Raw genomic sequence first — 22389 nt, 5'->3', positions numbered from 1 at the left:
TGAAGAAGACCATCACAACCTCAGCCCAGAGACCTCACACACTTGTGTAGGACATACTGTGATGAACAGGAGGAATGTTTCTGAATGTCTTACCTTGTTTGGAAAGGGAAACTTGCTTTGCTCTGCCTTTCCTGGTGTGTGAATAGCTGACAGCGGCGGAGGCCATGAATGGGTCATCTCCTGAAAAACAATATTGTTCAGCAAACTGCATTTAGAAAGTAAGTAGAAAAGGAGGTAATGATAGCATATCAGTAGCAAAAGTACCTGGGTAGTGGAATATTTAAGTTACTGCAGCTTCTAGGAAATGCCCAGTTTTCATATAATCTAGACAGAACATGAGCTACAATGATTTTTACAGACTCTTGAGAGCAGTTCCTAAGCACCATCTCATTTTCCTGAATAGATAATGTATCTTAAGTGCAAAAAGTTTGATTTTTCTGACAATCTGCAAATACATTTTAATCACACAATGTATTCGGGCTGTGAGACTCACAGAAGAGCATTTTTTTGTAGACGGGAACAGAAATTTCAATTCATGACCAAGTAATGGGGTACACGTGGACTAATCACAAAACAGATTTCACATGCAAGGTCAGAATGGTAAATGCTTACAACTTGCTAACAGTTAATTTGTAAAACTGCCTTTATAATTGTAAAGGAGTTGAGTAAGTTCCTTACTCCAAAGTGTTTGTGTCTTGCAGGACACAGATATGTGGCACGTCCCAAATGAGGTGTGCTGCACTCCACCTTTTTCTCTTCCCTGTTTTGTCTTGAGGGACATTTTTTCATACATAAGAGACAGATGTAGCTTGACCTGACTTTTATGTAGCCATCCTTTACACAGCTTCAGGTAGAAGGTAGGCACATGCTCAATACTGTTACGATTCAAGTCTGAATGAGTTGGTCTCCAAAGCAAGGCTGCTTTCGCGGGGAGGTAAATGAAATGCTTCAGCCAAGAAGTTTGCTCCTTTCTAGTGCAGAATCCTAAGGGATGGACATGTTTTTCTGACATGTTCATCACCAAGAGCCACAGTATTTGGTAACTTAAGAGAATGAATATGAGAAATAGTGCCAAGAATTACAACCCTGTTGGGGTTGGCCTGTATGTTAAAGGAATTGAAAGTGCCTGTATGTTAAAGGAATTAAAGAGCAAATAACATCCTGCCTAAGCAGGGGGATTGCTGACACTATCAAGAGCCTGCCTGGCAGATGCTTTGCTGGGTTTTGCTACCATTAACAGGCTGTGGAATTGTTTCTCAGTGATATTCCAAGGAGCCATGCAGGGATCCACAATCTCCCAAAATAACCGGAGTTATATTTCCATGACTCATTCCTTTTTAAAGAGAAAAGAAATGTTCTTGTTTGAAAAAAGCGTGTGTGAGTCTCTTTCCCATCCTTCATTAGTGCTGACGGAACTGCTTCCTGACCTGGTATGGGCTGAGCTGCTGCATTTTTTACATTGTGGAAAGTCTCTGGCTGTTCTGCCAATGAAAGGACCAGCCCTTTCAACACAGTTTATTAGCCATAAATGTCACTTTTAAAGCATTCTTGATAAACAGTTTATTTCCTAATAAAAATTGCATTCTTTTATTTTATTTGAGGCTAAAAAGTTACATGATTTATTATACTTCTCTAATCTATGTGTGTGCCTCTAATCAGAGCATCATCTGGTTTGCAGTTTCAGTATCAGAATTGCTTTGCTTTTCACTTCTTTGAGGCAGATCATTCATCTTATGACTTCCTTATCTGATAAGTGCCAGCAATAACAGTATATAGCAATTTTTAATATACAGTAACTTCTTAAAACTCAGGCAGCAAAAAACATAGGCAATCAAATTTCTGTTTGCTACAAGTATCTGGCACATGTGCTACTGTTTGCAGAAGATTAAGGAATTATGTATTAAGAAATATTATAACAGTAAAGGTGTATGACTATAAATTGACAAGAAGGAGATTTACAACGTGGGTATTTAACCCTAAGTCTTATCTAAAAAAGTACCACTTTCACACCTGCTTTTCTCACTTTTCCCTCAGAGAACCATTTATTTTGTGAGAAATGTGATCTTGCACACATAGACTAGAGGTGTTTCCACTGCTAAAACCCTGTACACAGACAAAGTGTTCTTCTCTCCAAGTTGAGGTGCTGAGCCCAAAAGGGCATGTGAGAATGACTTAGTGTCCCTTTCTTCCCAAGGGCAATGCTTCACGTTATCTCTGTCAATTTAAAAATGGGGGCAGCCAGACTGGGAACATCTGGTGGCTTTGACCTAAAGTTATGCTACTTGTGAAATATTCTATTTGGTGCCTGTGATTGCCATTTGCTCAAGAAGCAGTTCTTCCAGGTTATACAGTCGGTGACCCCACTGTCACCTTCAGGGAAACATCTCCTGAGGAGCCTGCTCTGTGCCAGCACAAACCAATCTGTTACAGCAGCAGAGCTCCTTCCTCCCACCTTGCCTACCCGAGTCTGACAATGATGCCTTCATCCAGAAAAAGGACCAGAGGGTTGATTAAAAATAAGGGTGACCTTTCTTCTTTTCACCAACATTATTTCTCATCCACACTTCAATGAAAAATAGCCTTAACGGTCTTTTTTTCCCCCCCTCAACTAGCTTCTCTTCTCTTTTTTTTTACTTTGTGGTATATAATAAAGCTTTCTACATTATTTAAATTTGATGTAACCCTTTCTGACACAAAGATTTAGTAAGACCACTGATATCTGCCAGGGTTAATAACTGCCATTATCATGAATATCTGAATGTGAATTTACTAGAATAATACACTGAGTTGTGACCATATTGTTTTTCCATATTTATCTCTACCCTTTGAAATCCAGACAACTATAAAATTAAATAAAATTAGGAAAAAATAATCAGAAAGCCACCATGAAAAGTCCCAAACTACAGGCTGTCAGCACTGAGGAGTGGTAAGATTTAAATGTAGTATAATATTTTTTTGAAGATAGAAACATTAAACTATGTGCAGTGTCCTTTCTGGCTGCCAAGAACAGAGCAAAAATCCTCAAAAATTTCTCCTCAAAAATCAGGAGAAAGGATTTAGGTGTCCACAAAATGTCAACACTTTGCAAGATCAAGCAGAAACAAATCCAGAATATGTTCGAGTGTGCCAATTCCCAGGATTTTAGACTCTAGCTGAAGATATTTGAGACAGATTCAAAGAACTAGAAGGGACATATGATTAGATTGAGATCTTTTATTTTTTTGGTACATGGTGTGAAATGTTTGAAAATGAAAGCCTAAATGGCAACTGTTTAACCAAGGAAGCAGAAAGGACTCAACTTTTATTGTAAAATGAACTTTCATGCCCATCTTCTCAGGTAACTTGCCTGTCTTTGGAGTTTGGGATTGGCAGCACTGGCATAAAGGCATCCACTGGACCCAAAACTGTTTGAAAAGGACTGATGAAAATTTAAATGCATTTAAGAGCCTTAGCAGCTTACAATATTGATTGACACAAAAGGTTTTTTGAAATTAGAAAGAGGAAAAAAGCACCATGAATCAAAAAATAAGTCAGAAACACCAGGCACAAGAAAAATGCTCCAGCCACTACAAGATAATGGTCCAATTTAAAACCAATTTATAGTCTTCTTCAAACTTGATTACCTTAATCCTAAAGCCCTGAACAATGTCAACTAAAGAAAGTACTGAGAAGACATTTGGGGCCCAGAAGTGGAGAAAACAAAGACTTCCAGATCAAAGAAGGAAGCCCTGATCAGGCTGCTTAAAAAATATATGTGGATATTGGTATGTCCTGCCCAACTGGAGGACAGCTTGTTTTGAGATGACAATGACTGCCCACGTCCTCCTGCAGCCAGATGCACAAGTCCAAGGAGCAGCTCAGAGACCCTCTCTTTGTTTTGGAACACCCGCTTCTCCTTGTGAGAGTTGCAGCAATGCTGTTTTGCACTGGCATCTTTGTGGTGCTGCTGGTGATGGCACATCTCATTCACATGCATACTGTAACTCTACAGCCCTGCAACTCTACCCCGTCTCTACCTGTAGTAAATCAGTTTTCAGCAGTCATACATAAATGTCCAGTTTTACAAGCTATAAAGGTCCAAGCCTAGTTAATCTCACTCAACATGCCAACTTGGCTTTTCTTCTCACTGAAGGGAAAATCTACCAAAAAAAGGAATCTATAGTATTGCATATCCTTGCTCCAACTTCAGTTTCCGCAGCAACAATTAAATAACCAGACATTTCTTAGGGATTAATGACTGCTTGGCAGTGTTTTGTTTGGAGCTTTTAACCCTAGCTTGTAGATGATTTTTCAGGAAAAGTACCATGCAGAGGTAAATAATAGTATTCACTCTAGATTTAAGGCAATGCTATTTATCCAGCGTCATCGGTCCTGCTGTGTGGCACATGATACCAGGAATGGTTGAACTGATTCAGAAAAATCGTAATTAATATCAAGTAGGGAGATGGGTATCATCAAGATTTAAAGTCTTGCCACATGTATAATCTTGCTATTTGCTCAGTGCCAAAACCAGAACTTATCATTGGGTCATTAAGAAAACTGATTGTTTAATCCTCCTCTCTGCTTGTGCTCACCTAGCTGATTTTTGATTCATAAGATTTTGCCTCTCCACACGATGATTTAAGAAATACTTGTGGCACCTCATAAAGGGCCCTGTCAAACACCTTTTGAAAGTTATTTTAGCTGACTCAACTTCATCCACTGCTCTACTGACATGTCACAGGAATTACAGGAGATTTGTGAGGCACAATTTTCCCTTGCAAATACTCTTGCTGGTTAGCTCAGGGGGACTGGAGAGGATCTGTCTTTGTAGTTACCTACACTGAAATGCACATTTTAGGGAAACATTAGATATATTTATTCGGCTGGAAGTCAAGGCCATGCAAAGCTAATGCAGAGCTTTCCAAGACCCTTTAGCAAGTGATCACAATACACAGTTTGAGAGCCTTTAATCTAGTTACTCTTCTGTCCTCAATTTTTTTTTAAAACATGAGTCTCTCTTTTTAACTGCTGACAATTGGCAAATATCCCTTTCAATTCAATGAAGCTATCTCACCACTAGCTGACACCATGGCTATGATTTTAGTGTCAAATATCCAAAGCAAAGAGTCAGACACTGAAACTTTTGGAGACTGTGTTGAAGCTGACAGTATTTCACTGTGGTAAGGTTCCTATCATGTGAAAAGCCAGTCTCCTTTTTTCAAAATTGGTTCCTGTAGTATCTCTTATTGTTCCAACTTTTCCAACCCAAACTTCCAATATGCACCTATAAAATGGAAAGACAAAGCTGTTTCATCTTGTTTCTTTATGATGTCACTTATCCATACTAAGAACTATTTTTCTACTTCCTCATCAGCCCCATTTAGCAATTCCTTTGTGCAACTGATAATTTTCTGCTTCCCATTTGAGTATCTCTTAATGGTCAATATCCTTTTACAACATGTTATTCAGAACCATCACCACCTGACAAAATGCCTTGTAATTTTCCAGCTTCTGCTGTTTTCTTTTTTACTTACTTACTCTCCATTCATTTGGGTTTTAATTTATAGTTAGTATTTGTCATGTGTGATGCAAAATGCTTTCTAAACTTGAGATAAGTGGCACACATGGTTACACATACTAATTGAAGGATTAAATAAGGGAACTGTGGTGAGCTCCCTATCATGGTGCTGAAATTGCAGTAAGGACACTGAGCTGGGTGCCAGTTCAGCTCTGAACCTCAGTCAGCAGTTCTGTCTCTCCTACTCCTGCTAAAATGATTTCAAGGAGTCACTTTTTTCATAGCAATCTGCTGCAAACACATTCTACCACATTTCCCCTTTGGCACCAGTCCCGAGACTCTCCAAATGCTCCGTTGCTTTCTGTAATATGAATTCCTTTCATTAGGCTTCATTGGTAAAACGTCCAAAGATACATGACAATCCAGGGGCAAGTGCTTGTCAAGGAGTATTTTTTAGTTGTTGTTGTTCTAAACAAAGAAATGAAGGTAACTGTGTAGCTTGAGACTGTGTCATTTTTGCTGTGCTTGGTTCTTCAGACGTGCACAGATGGTCATCAGCAGAAACTGCTTGATAGAAACAGGATTTGTGAGTGTGTGTGTCTGTGTCTGTGTGTGTGTGTGCGCAAGCACATGCCCGTGAGCTGGGAAGAAAGAAAGGAAAAAAGAGAAATTAGGCCCGTGAAAAGGGAGAAGGTAAGAGATTCTGCAGACTGCAGCACTAAAGAATGTGTTCAGCATTAAATATCCAGATATTTGGTATCTACAGAACTAAACCATTCCAAATCATGAGCATTTGCAACATGATCTGTGGATCAATTCACCCTACAGCAAATCAGAAACACCAGTGCAATAAGTTTCTGTTTGGAATATATTATCTCTGCTTTAGTGGGACCATCCTGAAAATAACCTGCAACACGTAGTCAAGGTTCAGCAATCTAGGACAGACAAATGTAAAGAAGCAGCTATAGCTGCTTACTTATAAAACTGACTTATTTAGGTCCTTCATTTGTATCATTATAATACTTTAACACAGATGCTTGCAAATTTTTATTCATTTTGGGGGGGGATAAATGAGTCTGTGGGCCTAGAAAAAGCTATGGGTATCTAAAAGAAATATGGTTTCATTCTAAAAACAAGTTAATTAGCTTATAAACCATGTCATGCTCTCTCATATCAGAATTTAGGACAGACCTCCTTCACCCACCTTAGGAAAGGAAGGTGTTCTTTTACAGCCAAATCACAGAACAGCATTTAGACAATTTCCTTAATTTTTTAAAAATATTTTTCAATGAGATAAAAAAAAAAGATAAAATTTCTCTTTTAGTCACAAAGATGAGTATCTCTTCTTAGCTAAGAAGCTATGTTTCTAGATGAATGCATTAAGCCATATGAAACAACAAAGTGTCTGAAAACCAACCTTGCTTGGGCAAGCTGAGATGATGTGGTTAATCAAGGTACAATCTTTATTAGTGCATTAACCTCCTGTACCCAAGGACTATGGATTCTAATTCCTGAATTGCCATGCGAGACTGATGCAGCTAGTTTTCTAGTCTCAGTTGGCAGCAAGCTAACAGAAGTGGCTAATGAAGATGAATAGCTGCCTCTTGGGAGTGGGGGGAGGAAAAAGAGGAAAGGAAAAGACCTAGGATACTTCAAGGTCCAGATCTCTGCATGGTTTCAGATAATAATGAAAAAGTGCATATAGCTGGAATTTTCAGAGACCGTAACAAGCATGTTAATTCTTAGGCAATGGTAGTGGCTTCAGGATTGCTCTGGAAACATTTCAAGAAGTTAAAACAAAGGCTATTAAAAAAAAAAACCAGGACACTGGTCAGGGTCTCACTCTTCTTTTGATGGATGATTGTATTAATACAGACAAAAAAACAGAGGAAAAAATGTTCAAAGCTGAAAACCAGACACATTTAGTAAGGAAAACATCTGCAGGGTGGAGAAGACAGAAATACCATCACGGTAAATATTTATCAATACTGAAATACCTTTTCCACAAATGCATGTAATGTTCTAATATAAACACTCCTTAAATTCAGACAAAAATACACTGCTAAATGCAGAGAGGTCATTGAAGCAAATTTTGTGAGAAAAAAAAAAATCTAGTTTTTTTTTTTAAACTAGACAAATTTTTCCATTTTCTTATGTTGAGGGAGGCTGGAAGCTTTGTGATAGGGGCATTAGTCGTCCTGGATCACTCCCTGGTCAGAAGATGAAACCTGGTCATTGGTTTGGTCTAATTTGTTCTTAGTTCAAATTTCATATCCCTGAAGCCATTTTAAAAGGACTGGGAGTACCACAAAGACTTACTTGGTTCCTGGAAACCTGGGGCCTCACTCAAAGAGCTCTTCTGTGCATCCACAGTGGAGATTCACCAGTGGGTATGAATTGGTTTTTTTAGCTCAGCTTGTTTAGCCAACTGATTGAGCATGTCAACCTTCATGAACTTAGGGGTAACACAGTGATGCCTGTGTACTCTGTGCCTGAATTATGGGCAGACATTACATGAAGTAAATACCTTGTACTCTGGGTTAAAGTTTAAAGTGCTACCAGAATGCCTTTTGGCTAACATACCTGTGAAGGCTGCCAACCATAACAAGAAGCAAGGAAGCTTCTGTTCTGTGCTACTGCAACAAACTTGGGTCAGTGTGGCAAGATGATAGAGAGGGTAAGAAAAACTCATAAAAACAAAAAAGTCCGAATTCAAATATTAGAAGTTAAAACACTGTCAAATGTAGCTCTATAAAGTACAGTTCCAAGAGGTTTTGCACTTGTGGTTTCTTAATGCAATTAAATGAAATCTGTTCAATTTACAGGTGAAAATTACACCAGGCTAGAGCATTGGACTGAAGAGCTGAGCATCAAGACAGAGACTCTCCTTCCCTTTTCCCTGCCATAAAACAAAGAGGTTCTGCAAGGCAAAGCAGCCTGTAAATCCTTCCTGGACAACCTTGCATGGATGTGGCTGACTGCAATTAGCAAACAATTTTGTTTATGATGCTCTGACAACTTGGGGAATCTGTTCATATACAAGTCATTTATTCAGAATGAGATTAAGAAATCAGTGTAGCACTGTGTGCTTCAGTGTATGTGAATTCAGCCATCTGTTCTCAAGGTTACATCATGTGCCTCCTACATCTGAATTGACAGAAAGATGTTAAATCTTGCTGGTTTGTATTCTAGAAGTAGCACAATGGCACAGTGTGATGTCTGAAGCCAACACATACTAGTTCAGCAAACGGTACAGAGGTGTACAGAGTTGAACATAGACAGGTTCATGTCCAGAAATTAAGAATACCATAGACTGGGATAGTGAACCCAGAAAGTAGTTAGGGATCATCAGAGGACAAGAAACTAAAAACAAACATCCCACATCTCATACTCTTTCCCAAACAGCTCAATCCATCAGGGTGCATTTGAATATGGTAGTGCACCAGAACTGGTTACAATAATGCTGTAATAGCTTGTTTTCTTGAACACATTTCTTCAGAAATGTTGGCAATTCTGAGAAGTGGGGAAAAACAAAAAAGATCACAGATGAAGTCAGCTCACTTACATTAAGAGCCACTGTGCTTGATTTGTTTAAGCATCTTCATGGGGGAAAACCCCCTGTAACATGATTTCTGGAGAACCTATTTGTAGCTAACTGTTAGGTGTCCCAAGGAAAGGCAGAACCTCTACTCAACACCTTCAATAGGATTCTCAAGAGATGACTTAAAAAATCAGTGGAAACTGTTGCCAGTTCACAATTACAGAGAAAGACTAAAATCACTAATGTCCTTAGGGTTACAATACATATACTTCTTGCATCCTGAGCCAATGGATAGAAGAACAAAAAAGCAAGGTGAAGGAAGGTAGGAAAAAAAAGAACAACTTCTCATGAGCTGGTGAGGCGGTTCACTTTAGGGATTCAGTGCTATGGAAATGCCTATCTTCACCTCTTAAAGTCATAAGATAAAAGATGTTTTTCTGAATTATATGCTTCAGCCAAATACAAGATAATAGGTTCAAGACAGGGGGGAGTGGCTGAAGTTATCTGGCTTGTCACACAGGTCAGAGCACTAGTCATTCTGGGTGATAAGATACACCATTCGAACTCACACCTAAAACTTAGCTAAGTGGGATTTTCTTGTTTATTTTCCATTTTGTTTATAGTCCATCAAAATCCTCAGCATTTATGGTTATCAATACATACTTTATAAACCAAGAAAAAACATGAAACATTTGTATTCACATGTGAATATTTGCTACTGACCACAAAAGGAGTGACTGTGAGAAAGGGATGTCCCACTGTGCTTTAGAAAACATCGAAGCAGAAGTTTCTTATTTTCTTATGGATCAGTAAGCTATGGTCCATGGATGTCTTCTACTGCTTTTGATTTCATAAGCTCCTGATTTCATAAGCACCACAATAAACCTTGGCGATTTGAGGTGGGGAGGAACATTTGCCCAACACTCTTGCTATGGTCAGCAGAAAGATAGTTTGGGCACATCACTGGACCTAAGACCTGGACCATCCTCTAGAAGAATGGGGAGAGGGCTGGAGGCCAGTCCTTTGTTGCTGTGTAGAGAAATGTTAGGCTTGCCAGCAGCACAGAGTGTGGGGAGCCCTTGCGAGGGCACTGTGCACAAGCAGGGAGCCCGCCTGGCTGGGAGCTCTGCTCACCCTCCTGTTCTCAGGAGCCAGTGCCATGCGCATGAACAGCACTTACCATCCCTCCTGCTACACATGGGGTGGCCTTTGCCATGCTGCCAGAGGCAGGCAGAGCTCCTTTGTTTGCCTCAGATGTCCCTAGGCAATCCGGCATTTCTTGTTAAAGCTCATTTTGTGTGCGTGCTTCTCTCTAGCTGCAAACACAGCCGTGGAGCAGTGAAGGAGACCATTCTGTAGCTGTGCAATTTACATTTGTCTAGTGCTTATATTGTGCTCCTCAAAGCTATTATTGTCTCAAGTTCTGTCTGTTTTAAGCCCTGAAACAGTATTTTGTGCTTATTATACGCACTGGCTTTCATTTGCAAGGCAGTTGCAAACCTGAATTAGGCAGCCCAGCACTCCCGTAATCTCTGTAAGTACCATAATATTATTATGAGTTACAACTCATAAAATTGGAACTAAGGTTGAAAGAATCTCGAGTCAGAAAGTCCCCTAAGAAAACACTTGTCTCGACATAAATGGCACTGAGGGTGACAATGCCAATCTGTGATTCCAGATGGAAAAAACAGCACAAGGTATGAAAATACACATTGAAGACTTAAAGCATGTTCTGAGTTCATCCATTACACCACTTATTTCATTAAAAAGTAGATTAACACCAGTATCTTAAGCACTGTAGATATTGTCTGCGTAAGAAATTTTCACCTATTTTTTCAAAAAAGGCAATGATTTCAAAGCCATTTTAACTAAAATGAAATACATTTAAGATTTATCTAAATTGTTTAGAAAATTAAATTAAATTATTAAATTATTAGAAAACAAAATAAACAGATCTTTGAAACAGTTTTTAACTGTTTAACTTGAACTGCTGAAGGCCCTGTATGGGGCACAGAAAACCTATGTGAAACAGCACGTCATGCTGCCTCACCATTTCTAGGTATTCTCTGCCAACGCCGTACCAGACGCTCACCACAAAGACAGCTTGGTTTTACAGCTAGAATGATATGAAAAATTATGCAAGCAAAAGTTTTTACAACTCCCTAAAAAATTCCTCAACATGTTTGCCAGCAAACAGTAGGAGATTATGAAATTATAGGCTACATTATGATAGAGGTATGCAAGGAAATAAGATGGTTACAAATGCTTGTTTATTTCTGAGCTCTTAACTACATGATTTACTTATCCACTTTACAATATAATTAACATTCCTTCTCTGACATTTAAAAAATGAGGATGTATATGTTATCTTTTTTTTTAAACCTCACAGAAATCATGTGGAAAAATTAAAGTAATACATAAAGAAAAAGGAAACAGGACATATCATTACCACTATTTATTTATGTTGCCTATTTTTTAGAGTGTAGGGAATCAGAAATAACTGCCTTAGCATTGGAAATTTAAAATATTAAAAGTCACAAAAGATTGTTTCATGGCAGAAAACATTAATTTCTTTTGATTTCTCTTTATAAGAAGCATCAAACTGAAATTCATTGTAATGAGAAGGTTCAGATAATGTCTATGTAGCAATTAATATCCACTTAAGCCTTCAGGGACTTCTCTGCCCAAGCAAGGTTTTCACCCCGTTGATTATAATTAGTCCTTTAGGTCCATTCTTTTTCACTTTGAAAGACTTTCTTAGTAAAACAAAGCAGTGGATATATCCTTCAAAGCTTTAGCATACACAGAAGCCCATGAGAAGAAAGCCCACAACATAAAGCTTTTTTCCCCTACTAGCAATAAAACCATGAATTGGAAATACCCTCAAAATGCAATGGGGTCAGCTGGAGATTTCTGCACTGGTAAAAGAGTACTATAATAATGAACATTTGGGGATCCTGCAATTAAGGTGGCTTAAAATAATCTGCATGGGAAAGGCAACTACATCCAAAAGATGTATGTGTAAAGAAGAAACAGTGATCTGGAGGTGACTCAACTAGAGCAACTCCTTGTTCAGAATACCAGACCTAAAAAATACCAGTGGTAAAAACCCAGCCCATTCCCAGTGCTGAATTACATCAACCAAAGGGAACTTGTGCTACAGCAAGGCAAAGCAGTGTGACCTGCCAAGGGCTTTGCAGTCTGTTCAGCAAAGAGAAGCACTCATAATACTTGTGCACCAGAAAGACAGGAGTTTTAAGACAGAGAATGCGATAAAGTGAGATGAGAAAAGATAAAAACTGTACTTTCAAATTAATCCTTTAATGCCAACTAGCAGTAAAGCTTTTAGTAGAGTCTGTTCGGTTTTATTGATAGGTTCAATGTGTTGAATCCCTATCCATATTTTAGCCTCAGTGCCTTGATTCACATTGCCGTCGGTTTCTGATGCTTAATCTCATTAGGGCAGCTATTTGTATTGATATACCCAATAAGGCTGCTAACACTACCTTAGCTAAGTGTTATTTATTGTATCTGTATATACAACAATATTAACACAGTCAAGCATCAGCATCGGCTCTTGAGGGCACCATTAAATTCACCCAGTGTTCAGTGAGAGATTTAATGATGGATTTAATAGTATTAAATACGAAAAAATGCCCTTGGCCTTTACATTCTCATTTAAAAACATATAAAAGAGTAGTAATTCAGGCAGTTATACTTTTTTCAAAGATTTCCCTTTAGTTATTATATCTTGACCAGAGACAGCAGCCCCTGGCCTATCAGAATCACCAAACTGTTGGCAGATTCTGACGCCAAGTTCCTACAACAAATATGGGTGAGTTTGTTGCTAAAAAAAATAATGACTGGTGAAAAATTAACATGATGATGTTGCCTTTGATCTACACTGATGAGACTTCTGTTAGCAAGAGGCAGGAAGAGCTGTGAAATAACTGGACATTAGGTTTTTATACTGACATTTTTCCATGGAATACAAACATGCTGGAGTTTGGGGGGACTTTGTGTAGTAGTATGCCTGCTGAATTTTTTCGTATCTTTTGGCTGCACTTACCTTGCTTTCTTCCCATCTCCAGATGTCTGTTACTAAATCACAGAATTGTTTAGGTTGCAAAAGACCTCTGAGTAAATAATACTCTGAGATCATCAAGTCCAACTATTAATTGAGCACTGCCAAGTCCACCAATAAACCAAGTCCCTAGGTGCTGCATCTACATGTCTCTTAACTATCTCCAGGGATGGTGACTCAACTTCCCTGAGCAGTCTTTTCTCATGGACTTACCAAGGTTCTGTAGCCCCTCAACAAGAGAACTTTACTCAAGAAAGGCACGGGAAAGGCTTTTTTTCCCCCCGTCTTCAAAATAACTGCATCCTTTAGGTCAAAGAACTAGGAATCAGTATGCACTGGAAACTTTCTTTATGCACTGCCTAGCCAAGTCCGTCCTCCTACATTCAGTTTGAAACCATCAAGTGGGAGGAAAATAAATGTTGGAAGACAAAAATTCTCCCTACGTGACCCTTACCAGTGACCAGAGGGTCACCTAAGCACCTGTGACTTCTTATTAAGCTTGGAAACTGTGGGCCATATATGCAGGCTCACACTGACTCCTTATGTAGAACTGAATTTGCATCACCAGGAATGAACAATTGTTCATTTTTAGTCTTTTTAAAAACATATTTTCAGTGTCTATCATGGAAAGGATTAAACACTTATACTAGCAATATGAATACCGACAATTAAAAAATGACAGTAAACCCATCACATTTGAATTGAACCCAAATTTAAAAGGCTTTTCTCAGCAATTTTGGCATTAAAGAGAATATGGATCAAATCAAAATTATACTTCCACACACATAGGCAATAACACTTAAAACTAGAACCTTAGCAGCAAATCGTGCAAAAAATGACAACAACAACAAAAACTGAAGTGACTGCTTGTCAGGGAAAATTCACATTTTCCTCTGAAATTTCCCTGCTTGTAAATAGTTCTACTGACACAGATACAGGGGTATTTTGAATAAGCTCACTTTATAACATCTCTCAATACAACACACCTGGTTTAAAGCACAAGTTATACAACAAAGAAAGGGACAGGCCATTCTCATTTCTTCACACATCCAGGCATGCTGGATTACTTATGGAGTATTATACAAATGTAGACACGTTTTATTCCACTGTGCTTCTGAAAACAGGGGTAAAATACTGCTGACATTCAGCCACATCACAGGTGAGAAAAAGCCACATAGACTGCACAGTTCACTGCACAACAGAAAAGGGATGGGGAGTAGGCTAAAGAAAGTATTATCCAAGGATGATAAGAAATCCCATTTTTTTATCCGACAAGCCCCCAGATCTCTGATGTCACTTCAGAACACGCATCTTTGGCTATTGCAGATACAGCTAACATCCTCATACAATGAAATACATGCTTCTCAGTTTATCTGTTTCAAAAAAATGAGTCAAGAAAACCAGGTTCTTGCTCATTACAGCTAGGACTCCTCCATCCCCATTCACAGTCATTTTGGTGCATCAGACCTTAGGTGGATACACAGCTAAGGCTCAGTTTATACATTGGCAAGCGTGGTGCATATGTATTATGCACATTTTGCGCATTTATTTTGGATAATGAGAAAGCAATTTGCAGTTAATTAAAAAAAATTATCTTAAGTGGTATGGTTTATTGAGAAAGTACCAGTACAGGTACCATAGAGCTGTCTTCTCTTGCAATCTACAATAAGATTTATTTTATTTTTTTATCATCTCTAGCAGCAGGCAATCCAGTATTAGGCATTCCTGAAATGACTTCATAGCACTTTGCCATCTTTGGATGATATCATTGTGGTGAGCCTTTTGGAGTCTCTAAGCTCTACTTTTGCCTGTGGGTGCTCAGAGACAACTCTCATTGAAGTAAATGGAAACTAAATGCCCATAAATAGTAAGAAAAGGTAATTTACTAGTGGCAGTAAGGATTTGTAAATTCTTGAGCAGGCAAAATCCCCTCCTCAAGCTGGTTGCTAAAATTATATACTTTTAAAGAAAAAAAAAACTTTAAGAGAGGTTCATCTAAAATTTGCTCTCTTGGTTAAATAATACTTACACAGGTTTTTGCATGCCGATTATGTATCAATTATTGTATAATTGCATCATTACTTTAATTAGATTAAACTGCATAATTGGGACGTCTAATTAGACAGTGAGGGGGGAAAAAAGGTAACTTACCTGACATTGACTGTGCTTTTTGAGGAGGAGCTTCCACAGGGATTTTGCTTTAGGGGCAAGTTTCCAGAGCAGGAGTCACTGGCTTCCTCTGCAGTGACAAGACTGAGGTGGCTCCAGGTGCACCACCACCATCCAGACCCTTTCCACAACAAGGTTCTGATAGGGAGGGCATTTTCCACTTGGTACCTTATCAGTGAGGTGTGTCAGAGCACTGGGCTCTAAGTCAGCAGTGACAGCAGTGAGGGGATGTGGGTCATTGAGTTTGTGTGGAAAATCTTTCGCAGAAAACCAGAGTTAGTGTTGAGGAAGCTGCTCCTATCTTCCAAGTGCTGGTCCACAGAGACCAAGAAATCTTGGTAATGAACAACTGCTTCTAAATAGAGATGCAGGAGGAGAAATCTTACCCGAAGAACAACAGGGGACAAGTTGATCAGCACTCTGATTTTCCAACTAGAGTGGGGAGGTGAAGTTTTGACTCAGCAAACATAGTCAAGAGGGGTCCCAAAGCCTAAAGAGTATCCTCTGGAGTATCCTCATGGGAAATAGCAATATAGTACAAAATCTACCTGGACAAGTATGCATAGGTATAAATTGGTTTCTAACCCTTTCAGACTGGACATCTGAGCATTTCTGGAGGAACACTTAAAAGTGTCAATCCTATACATGTTAAATGACCTTTTTTAAGAGTGCACTGAGATTTTGGGAAGAAAACAAGTAGAAGGTTGAGCTGATGGAGCTGGAGATAGATGTGAAATCTTCAAAAGTTTCCAAACCTATCTGCAGGTCATGACATAAGCTAAACATATTTCCAGTGTTGAACTTATATTGTGGCAGGACTTTATTGAAAACTGTCAGAAGAATTAGTGCAATAAGGTAGTGAAGGGATTATATTTTTTTTCCTCCAGATGTACAGGTTTAACAGATTCACCTCTTCACCTTCATAAGGCATAGCAAGAGCCTGAAGTTGGAATGTCCTAGTTAAGGTGGAGGCGCCTTTGGGAGCAATGACTCATGACAAGTAAAGCTATGGATACATAATTATTGTCAAAGGAATCCAAGATATGGGACCTCCCAGAATCTTTTAAATTTAGGAGACAATTTCAGATGAGGCTGAATCTTGTCCTTCAAAGCATAAAGCAGTGGAGGGGCGAACTGTCATGTTCTGGATCCTCATTCTCTAGGAAAGGGTCCTTTCAGGCAGTTGCAAACCATGTTGAAATGCTAAGAGGAAGGGTCCCTTCCAGTTAGGAACACATGGCCTATATTTGGAATATAAATTTCAAATTTCATATATTTCATATATTTCCAAATATAGATTTGGAAATAACCTGCTTTTGAATTGTGAATCTGCACGATGATTGTGAATGGGAAGTGTAAACACGTAGTTGTCTTCTTGAGTCCTGGTCTGGATCTACTCAGCAGTGCCCCACAGAGACACTGAAAGAGCAGTTCCTGCCCCAAAACACTGACAGTCCAAATATGAGATGAAATTCAGGATGGATGCAGACAAAGGAAGCAATACATGGAAACAATGACTTAATTTTGACTACCAAATAGACTTTAGCATACTAAGATTGTGTAACAGTATTTTTAAAGCCCAAGGCTACTTTTTAAAATCCACATATGCTACTAGGCATATTATTTTCTTTTTTTTCTCTAGAAGTACCACAACACATTTAACAGGTGGGCTTATCAAAGGCATCATTTACCTCAGTATCCTAACCAAGAGACAGTAACTAAGTTGGGGGAAAACCAGCAAGGGTCAAGACATGCATGTTTGAAAATATGAGAAAGTAGATGTCAGAAAAATTGCCCTATGGTTGAAGATGCTGACTGGCTCAGCATTCCTTCTGTTTTGGTTTATTATTTTTTCCCTGGATTTCATCCCTAGGATGAAATGGAAATGGCAAGACCACTTATGGTGACATGAGATGGTGAGACGCTGATGTTGGGTTTCAACATGAAAGATGTATCATGAATGAGCTGATCAGAGAGCTGCTGTGAAACAAACCAGTCCATACAATTCTTACGATCAGCTTTGTAGAGGGTTCTGGCACTAACATGTTTTGAAAAGTGTTGGCCAAAAAAAACTTGTACTATCAGGTGTTGTCTGGCACCAGGTGTCAAATTTGGCTCTGGTCCTGGGAGACTAAGATTCAGAGAAAGGCAACAGACAGGGCCGGCAGATCCGTCACATTGGACAAAAAATTGTCTTGATCATGTTTTTTTGAGTGTTCTAAGAATTACAGGTATCTAGAGAGTCAGTGGAAAAGTAGAGAATTTTCTGAAGTAAAACATCAAGGGTTTTTTAATGAAGTGCATAGCAAATAGAAGCTGGTAACATGCCTCTTCCTGGTCACAGCTATTTTTTAATCCACAAATCCCTATAGAGCCCTGAAAAGCTGAGTTGCAGGGGTAGGGCATTTTGCAGACTATGCCAGCTGGTGGCAGCCAGAAATAAGCATCATCTACTTGAAAATAATGCAGAAAACCCCCCTCGTTCCCCAGGCCCCAGATGAAGTGTTTCACCAGTGTAATGGCAGAGGGCAAGGTTGCCTGTCACCACCTGCACAGTCCTGGAGTGGGGCAGTGTACCCCTGGACAGGGCAGTGTGCAGTTTCATGTCTGCCACTGAGTCCAAGAAGTAGGCTGTCATTCACCTCCTGAGCTGACAACCTGCACGTGAACATGATGGGAGACACTGTAGTAGATGGAAGAAGAGGCAATCCTGCTGCACAGCTGGCCTGCTGATCAGCAAAGATAGCCTCTATGAAGCAAGGGGAGCCCATGGAACTACAGTTTCATTGGAAAACAGAGCTGAATTTTTTATAAACCAGTGAAATAATGTGCAACATAGGTATGGGGCATGATGTGGTGTGTGAGTTGGGGTCTCACCACTTATTTTGTTCTGGAGTGCTTTCCATTTTGTCGGAGTCGTTGAGTGAGAAGCAACAGCTTTTTCAGTGCTCACAAGTGCACTCCTATTTTCCTGTGGCCCTGTCTTGCTTAATTCTTGAATCTGAATATGGGTTAAGAGAGAATTCTCCTCTGCCTTTTGCACAGAGAAAAGACAAGTGATTAACTGAGCCAAGTCAGTTACCTTCTACCTATGTTAGAAATTTCCCATGAATCAAACAATGATCCTGTTAAGGCGATTCTGACTAATAACTGAGTTCATCTGTCATGAGGGGATGCAGTTGCTTTTGCAGAGATTTCTATATGGACCAAAGGTGTTTCAAGAGATCAACTGGTAAAGCTCAAACAAAATACGACTTTATGGATAAACAGGTACTAAAAGTGATGCTGATTCTCCTTTCCGCTCTGAAATGGAAGGAAAGTTCCCCTGGATGCTGACAACACTTCTTAGACTACAGTGAGTTGCATGCATTTTAACAATGTCTCCACAAATTGATGTGAGATAGGGCAGGAAAGAAATTAGACCAAGCTGGTCAGGTTGGATATTCATTACTCACTTCTAGCAGGATCTGCCAGGGGTGAAGAGCAGAGGAATTGTTAGTGGGAAAACAGTGCTAATGTTTTCATTAATTATGTTGGAGGAACAGAGTTAAAGCTGTTGTACTATCCAGGTGCCCAAACATTAAAAGTAAATTCTGTGGTTAGAAGGAATGGAAGAGTAGTGTGAGTGCACCCTACCCCTTTCTTTGCAAGTTTCAGGGAAGTAGGCAGGGTGCAAATGGAGCCATGTGGTTATTCAGGAATAGTCCAGTGTGTTTCTGGGGTGAAATCTGCAGGTACTTATTTGTTAATACGTTTATCCGTTAATACGTTATTTCAGAGTGAAAAGGTAACTATCAGCTTTAAAACACTGTCAAAATTATTTGCATGTATTTTTTAGTAAAGTACATTGATTCATCATAAAGTTAAACATTTTGGCCTTTGCAATTTCTTTTCTTTCATTTGCAATTTCATCTATTAAAATTTCACAGAATTGTGAAATTAGTCCTGTTATAAATTAATTATTTGCACATATTCCATTAAAAAAGTAGGCTTGAGAGCATAAGTCTTATATCTATTCTTAAATCTTTTACAGCTTAAAAAGAATAAAAGAATTAACTTCTTTTATGTTTCTTTCACTTCTCCCCGCCTCTGGTGCACACGCCTGTAGAAATAACTGCCCTGATACTACACCTCAAATTATATCTTCCAAGGGAGATGTTAGACAAAATCCCATTGACTTACTGGTTGTTGTTGTTGTGTGGGTGTGTACCAGGGAACAGCAGTTTAAAAAGCTTTTAGCATGCCAGCTTTTATCCAGAACAGCTTAATTAAAACCAGATATTATAACAGTACCATTTGCCCCAAAATGAACAGTAGGTATACTTACTGCCAGTGCATTAAGTTTGGTTAATGAAAGGACTTATAATACACTCCTAACAAAGGTATGAGGGATGAGGATAAAAAAGAGCCATTTGCTGCATGCTGAGGTCTGTGGAAGCCCCCAGTTCCCCCTTGCCTAGTGCTGGCAGCCCCTTCATGTGCCGTGGATCCACGTGAGCCTGCAAAAGCATCTGAGGGGTACACGTGCCAGAGACACCCCTGTGCCTGGGGAGCACGTACAGCCTTAGCAGACAGCTCTCCAAGTCAAAGAAGATTGGGAGAAGTGGTAATGAAGGGAATAAATGCTGGCACTCAGAAAAAAAAAGTGTTATTTTGTTGTGTGGAGGATATTTGTGAGTGATACTGTCTGTTATTACCAACTGCATTTTTCTGAAATAGATTTGCCTTCTCCAGGTGAGAATGAAGTGAGGTGATGAAGTCAGCTCAGTCCTGTAAAGCCCCAAATCTTGCACAACCTGACCCAAGCTGAGGCAAAACTGTCCCTAGATTTGAAAAATGCTAATATACTAGGAGTTTGCAACAATACTATGCTGAAGCAGGAGCTGCAGATTGTGTTGAAGAGCAGAAGAAATGAGTTTGAAAGGGAATTTTATAAGTTTCCCAGAACGCCCTAGGTAGTCCCTATATCTTGTTGTTGCTGCTTTTTTAACCCTAGCTGTCATAGGACATATATTAAATATACCACCACTCAAATTACTCCTCTGATTTTGAATCCCAAGTGAATGGAAATGCATGGGTCCCCGCATGAAAACAAATTGCCATGAAGGTGGAAACTAAAGATTAGCACTAATGCATATGCTTTAAACTTCAACTCCAAATCCAGGTAATAAAAGATCTGTTATATTTCTCCAAAACTTAACAGATGAAACCTCAATCAAAGGATATCCGAGGAAGCAGGATAGGATCAAGAACAGGGCTAATTTTGCAGAATTAAGGAGCAACATGAAGATTTTTAACGAGGAAGCAGACACCTTTGCAATAACTGCACTATGATATGTTGCCTAGCAACAAGATATAAAAATGATGTATAACGCCAGTAACTTCTTTCACATATGAAAACAGCACCCTACCAAGACAGCTTCATAACGTACTCTTACAAACTAAAAATCCATAGAGACCATTAAAGCTTCCATCTTCTGTAATATACTCTGTTAAACAATCATGTGTTTTTGTTAATGCAGTAAAACACTGAATTTATTTAATGATTACCCAATGATACATCAGCAGCAGCAAGCAGGAACATTTCTATTTTAAGCCTGCAGGATCCATCCCAAGATATCACACTTTGACAGAGAACAAATGCAATGAGCCAGACCCGTGCAACGCCTGGGAGAGAGATGCATTTATGGGGGGCGAATTAAAATCACCTTCTGTCTGATAAAAAAATAGCATTATTGGAATGCATGGGAAAGCATTTATTGCTTTTTTTCCCTTCTGTGCCTTGTAGCTTAACATAATATTGCTCATAGAATACCTCCTGCTTCCTGGCACTGGAATGGGAGAGGCGAGGAGGGTGTCAGGGTGTGCCAAGGAGTGGGTCGTGACTGCATAATGTCTGCTAAAAGTAGTACTGTGAAGATGGTTGCACAGGACAGGGTGAAAGAGGGGACTGTCAGAGGGTGAGGTGCTGGGTGCTGGTGGGGCAATCTGCAGCCTGGATGGAGGGGAAGCAGCTGGTACCGGCAGCCCCAAGCAGAAGCAGAGGCAGACTTCGCCAGCCCAATTACAAAAGATGGTCCACAGCCAAAATGCAAACCCTGCAGCCAGAGGGCTGTGCCAAGACACCAGGTCCTCATCTCTAGGAGAGCTTGTGGGGGAACAGAGAGTGGGGAAGTGCCCCATGCCTTGGTTGGGGGGGGTCTCACTTTCCTTCTGCAGCATCACACCCAGCAAAGTGATGAGAAGAACAGCCTTAGCAAAACACAGCAAGTGAAAGCAGAGCACAATAACCCGAGATTTAGGACTGGTAATGTATTACAAGGCTCATCAAGGACTCATGTCAGACATGTCTGGTAGCAGCCAGTGTCAGGCTTGTGGGGTAGTTTGGCTCAGTTCAGCATTACACAGAGAGGAAAAACGAGACTTTTCTTATCTGCTGTGAGCGAGGACTCGGCTCAGGTTATCACCTTGCATTGGTCCTGCATACTCATGGGGACAGGCTACCTGTGAAACTGCCCTGCAACCCAGCGGCAGCACAGCTCCTGTGGGAGAAGGTCCACAGGTCCACCCCATCCTGTAGTCCCTTGTCATCCCTTCCCAGTCTCTGTCATATCTCCCTGCCTCTTTTTCTTTTTGAAAGTTATGGGCTGAATATTTCCAAATGCTGGAATATTTCCAAATCTGCAGATTAATTGAGATACATGTTATATATGTCTGGAAATGAAGCAGATGAACACGGCACTTAATCCTTTGCTGATCTAATGCCTTGAATTTTAATCTTCGCTCTGCCACTTGCTTTTTTACCTTGTGCAAACCACAACAGCTCTCTGTACCTCAGCCCACCCATCTGTTCAAACATATCTGGTGATGTGACCCTCTCCAGCTGACCCATATTTTATGGGATTGCTGCAAGTCTGCATAAGCATGTGACTAGATCCCAGGACACTTTCAGACAAAAACATTAACCACATTATTGCACGAGATAAGCACAATGCATTCTTGCACTGAACTTCTGAAAGTATTATATACTCATAATAGATTGTGTATTCTATGAACTCAGCAATGCCACCACGAAGAAAAATCCAAATCATTTGG

The 22389-nt window shown here is 39.6% G+C and overlaps 1 protein-coding gene across 2 annotated transcripts in view; it reads right to left on the bottom strand.

Annotated features, from left to right (window-relative positions):
* The window catches only part of AFF3 (ALF transcription elongation factor 3), a 318055-nt gene that overhangs the window by 131190 nt on the left and 164476 nt on the right, over positions 1–22389 (bottom strand). For both annotated transcript variants that reach the window (XM_086880460.1, XM_086880462.1), the window contains exon 5: positions 94–180. In XM_086880460.1, coding sequence (XP_086736586.1) covers positions 94–180 — 87 coding nt within the window. The remainder of the gene's footprint in view (positions 1–93; positions 181–22389) is intronic.

This window comes from Cyanistes caeruleus, chromosome 3, assembly GCF_971803275.1.
Source record: "Cyanistes caeruleus chromosome 3, bCyaCae1.hap1.1, whole genome shotgun sequence".
Lineage (NCBI taxonomy): Eukaryota > Metazoa > Chordata > Aves > Passeriformes > Paridae > Cyanistes > Cyanistes caeruleus.
This window is presented reverse-complemented; position numbering and strand designations above follow the sequence as displayed.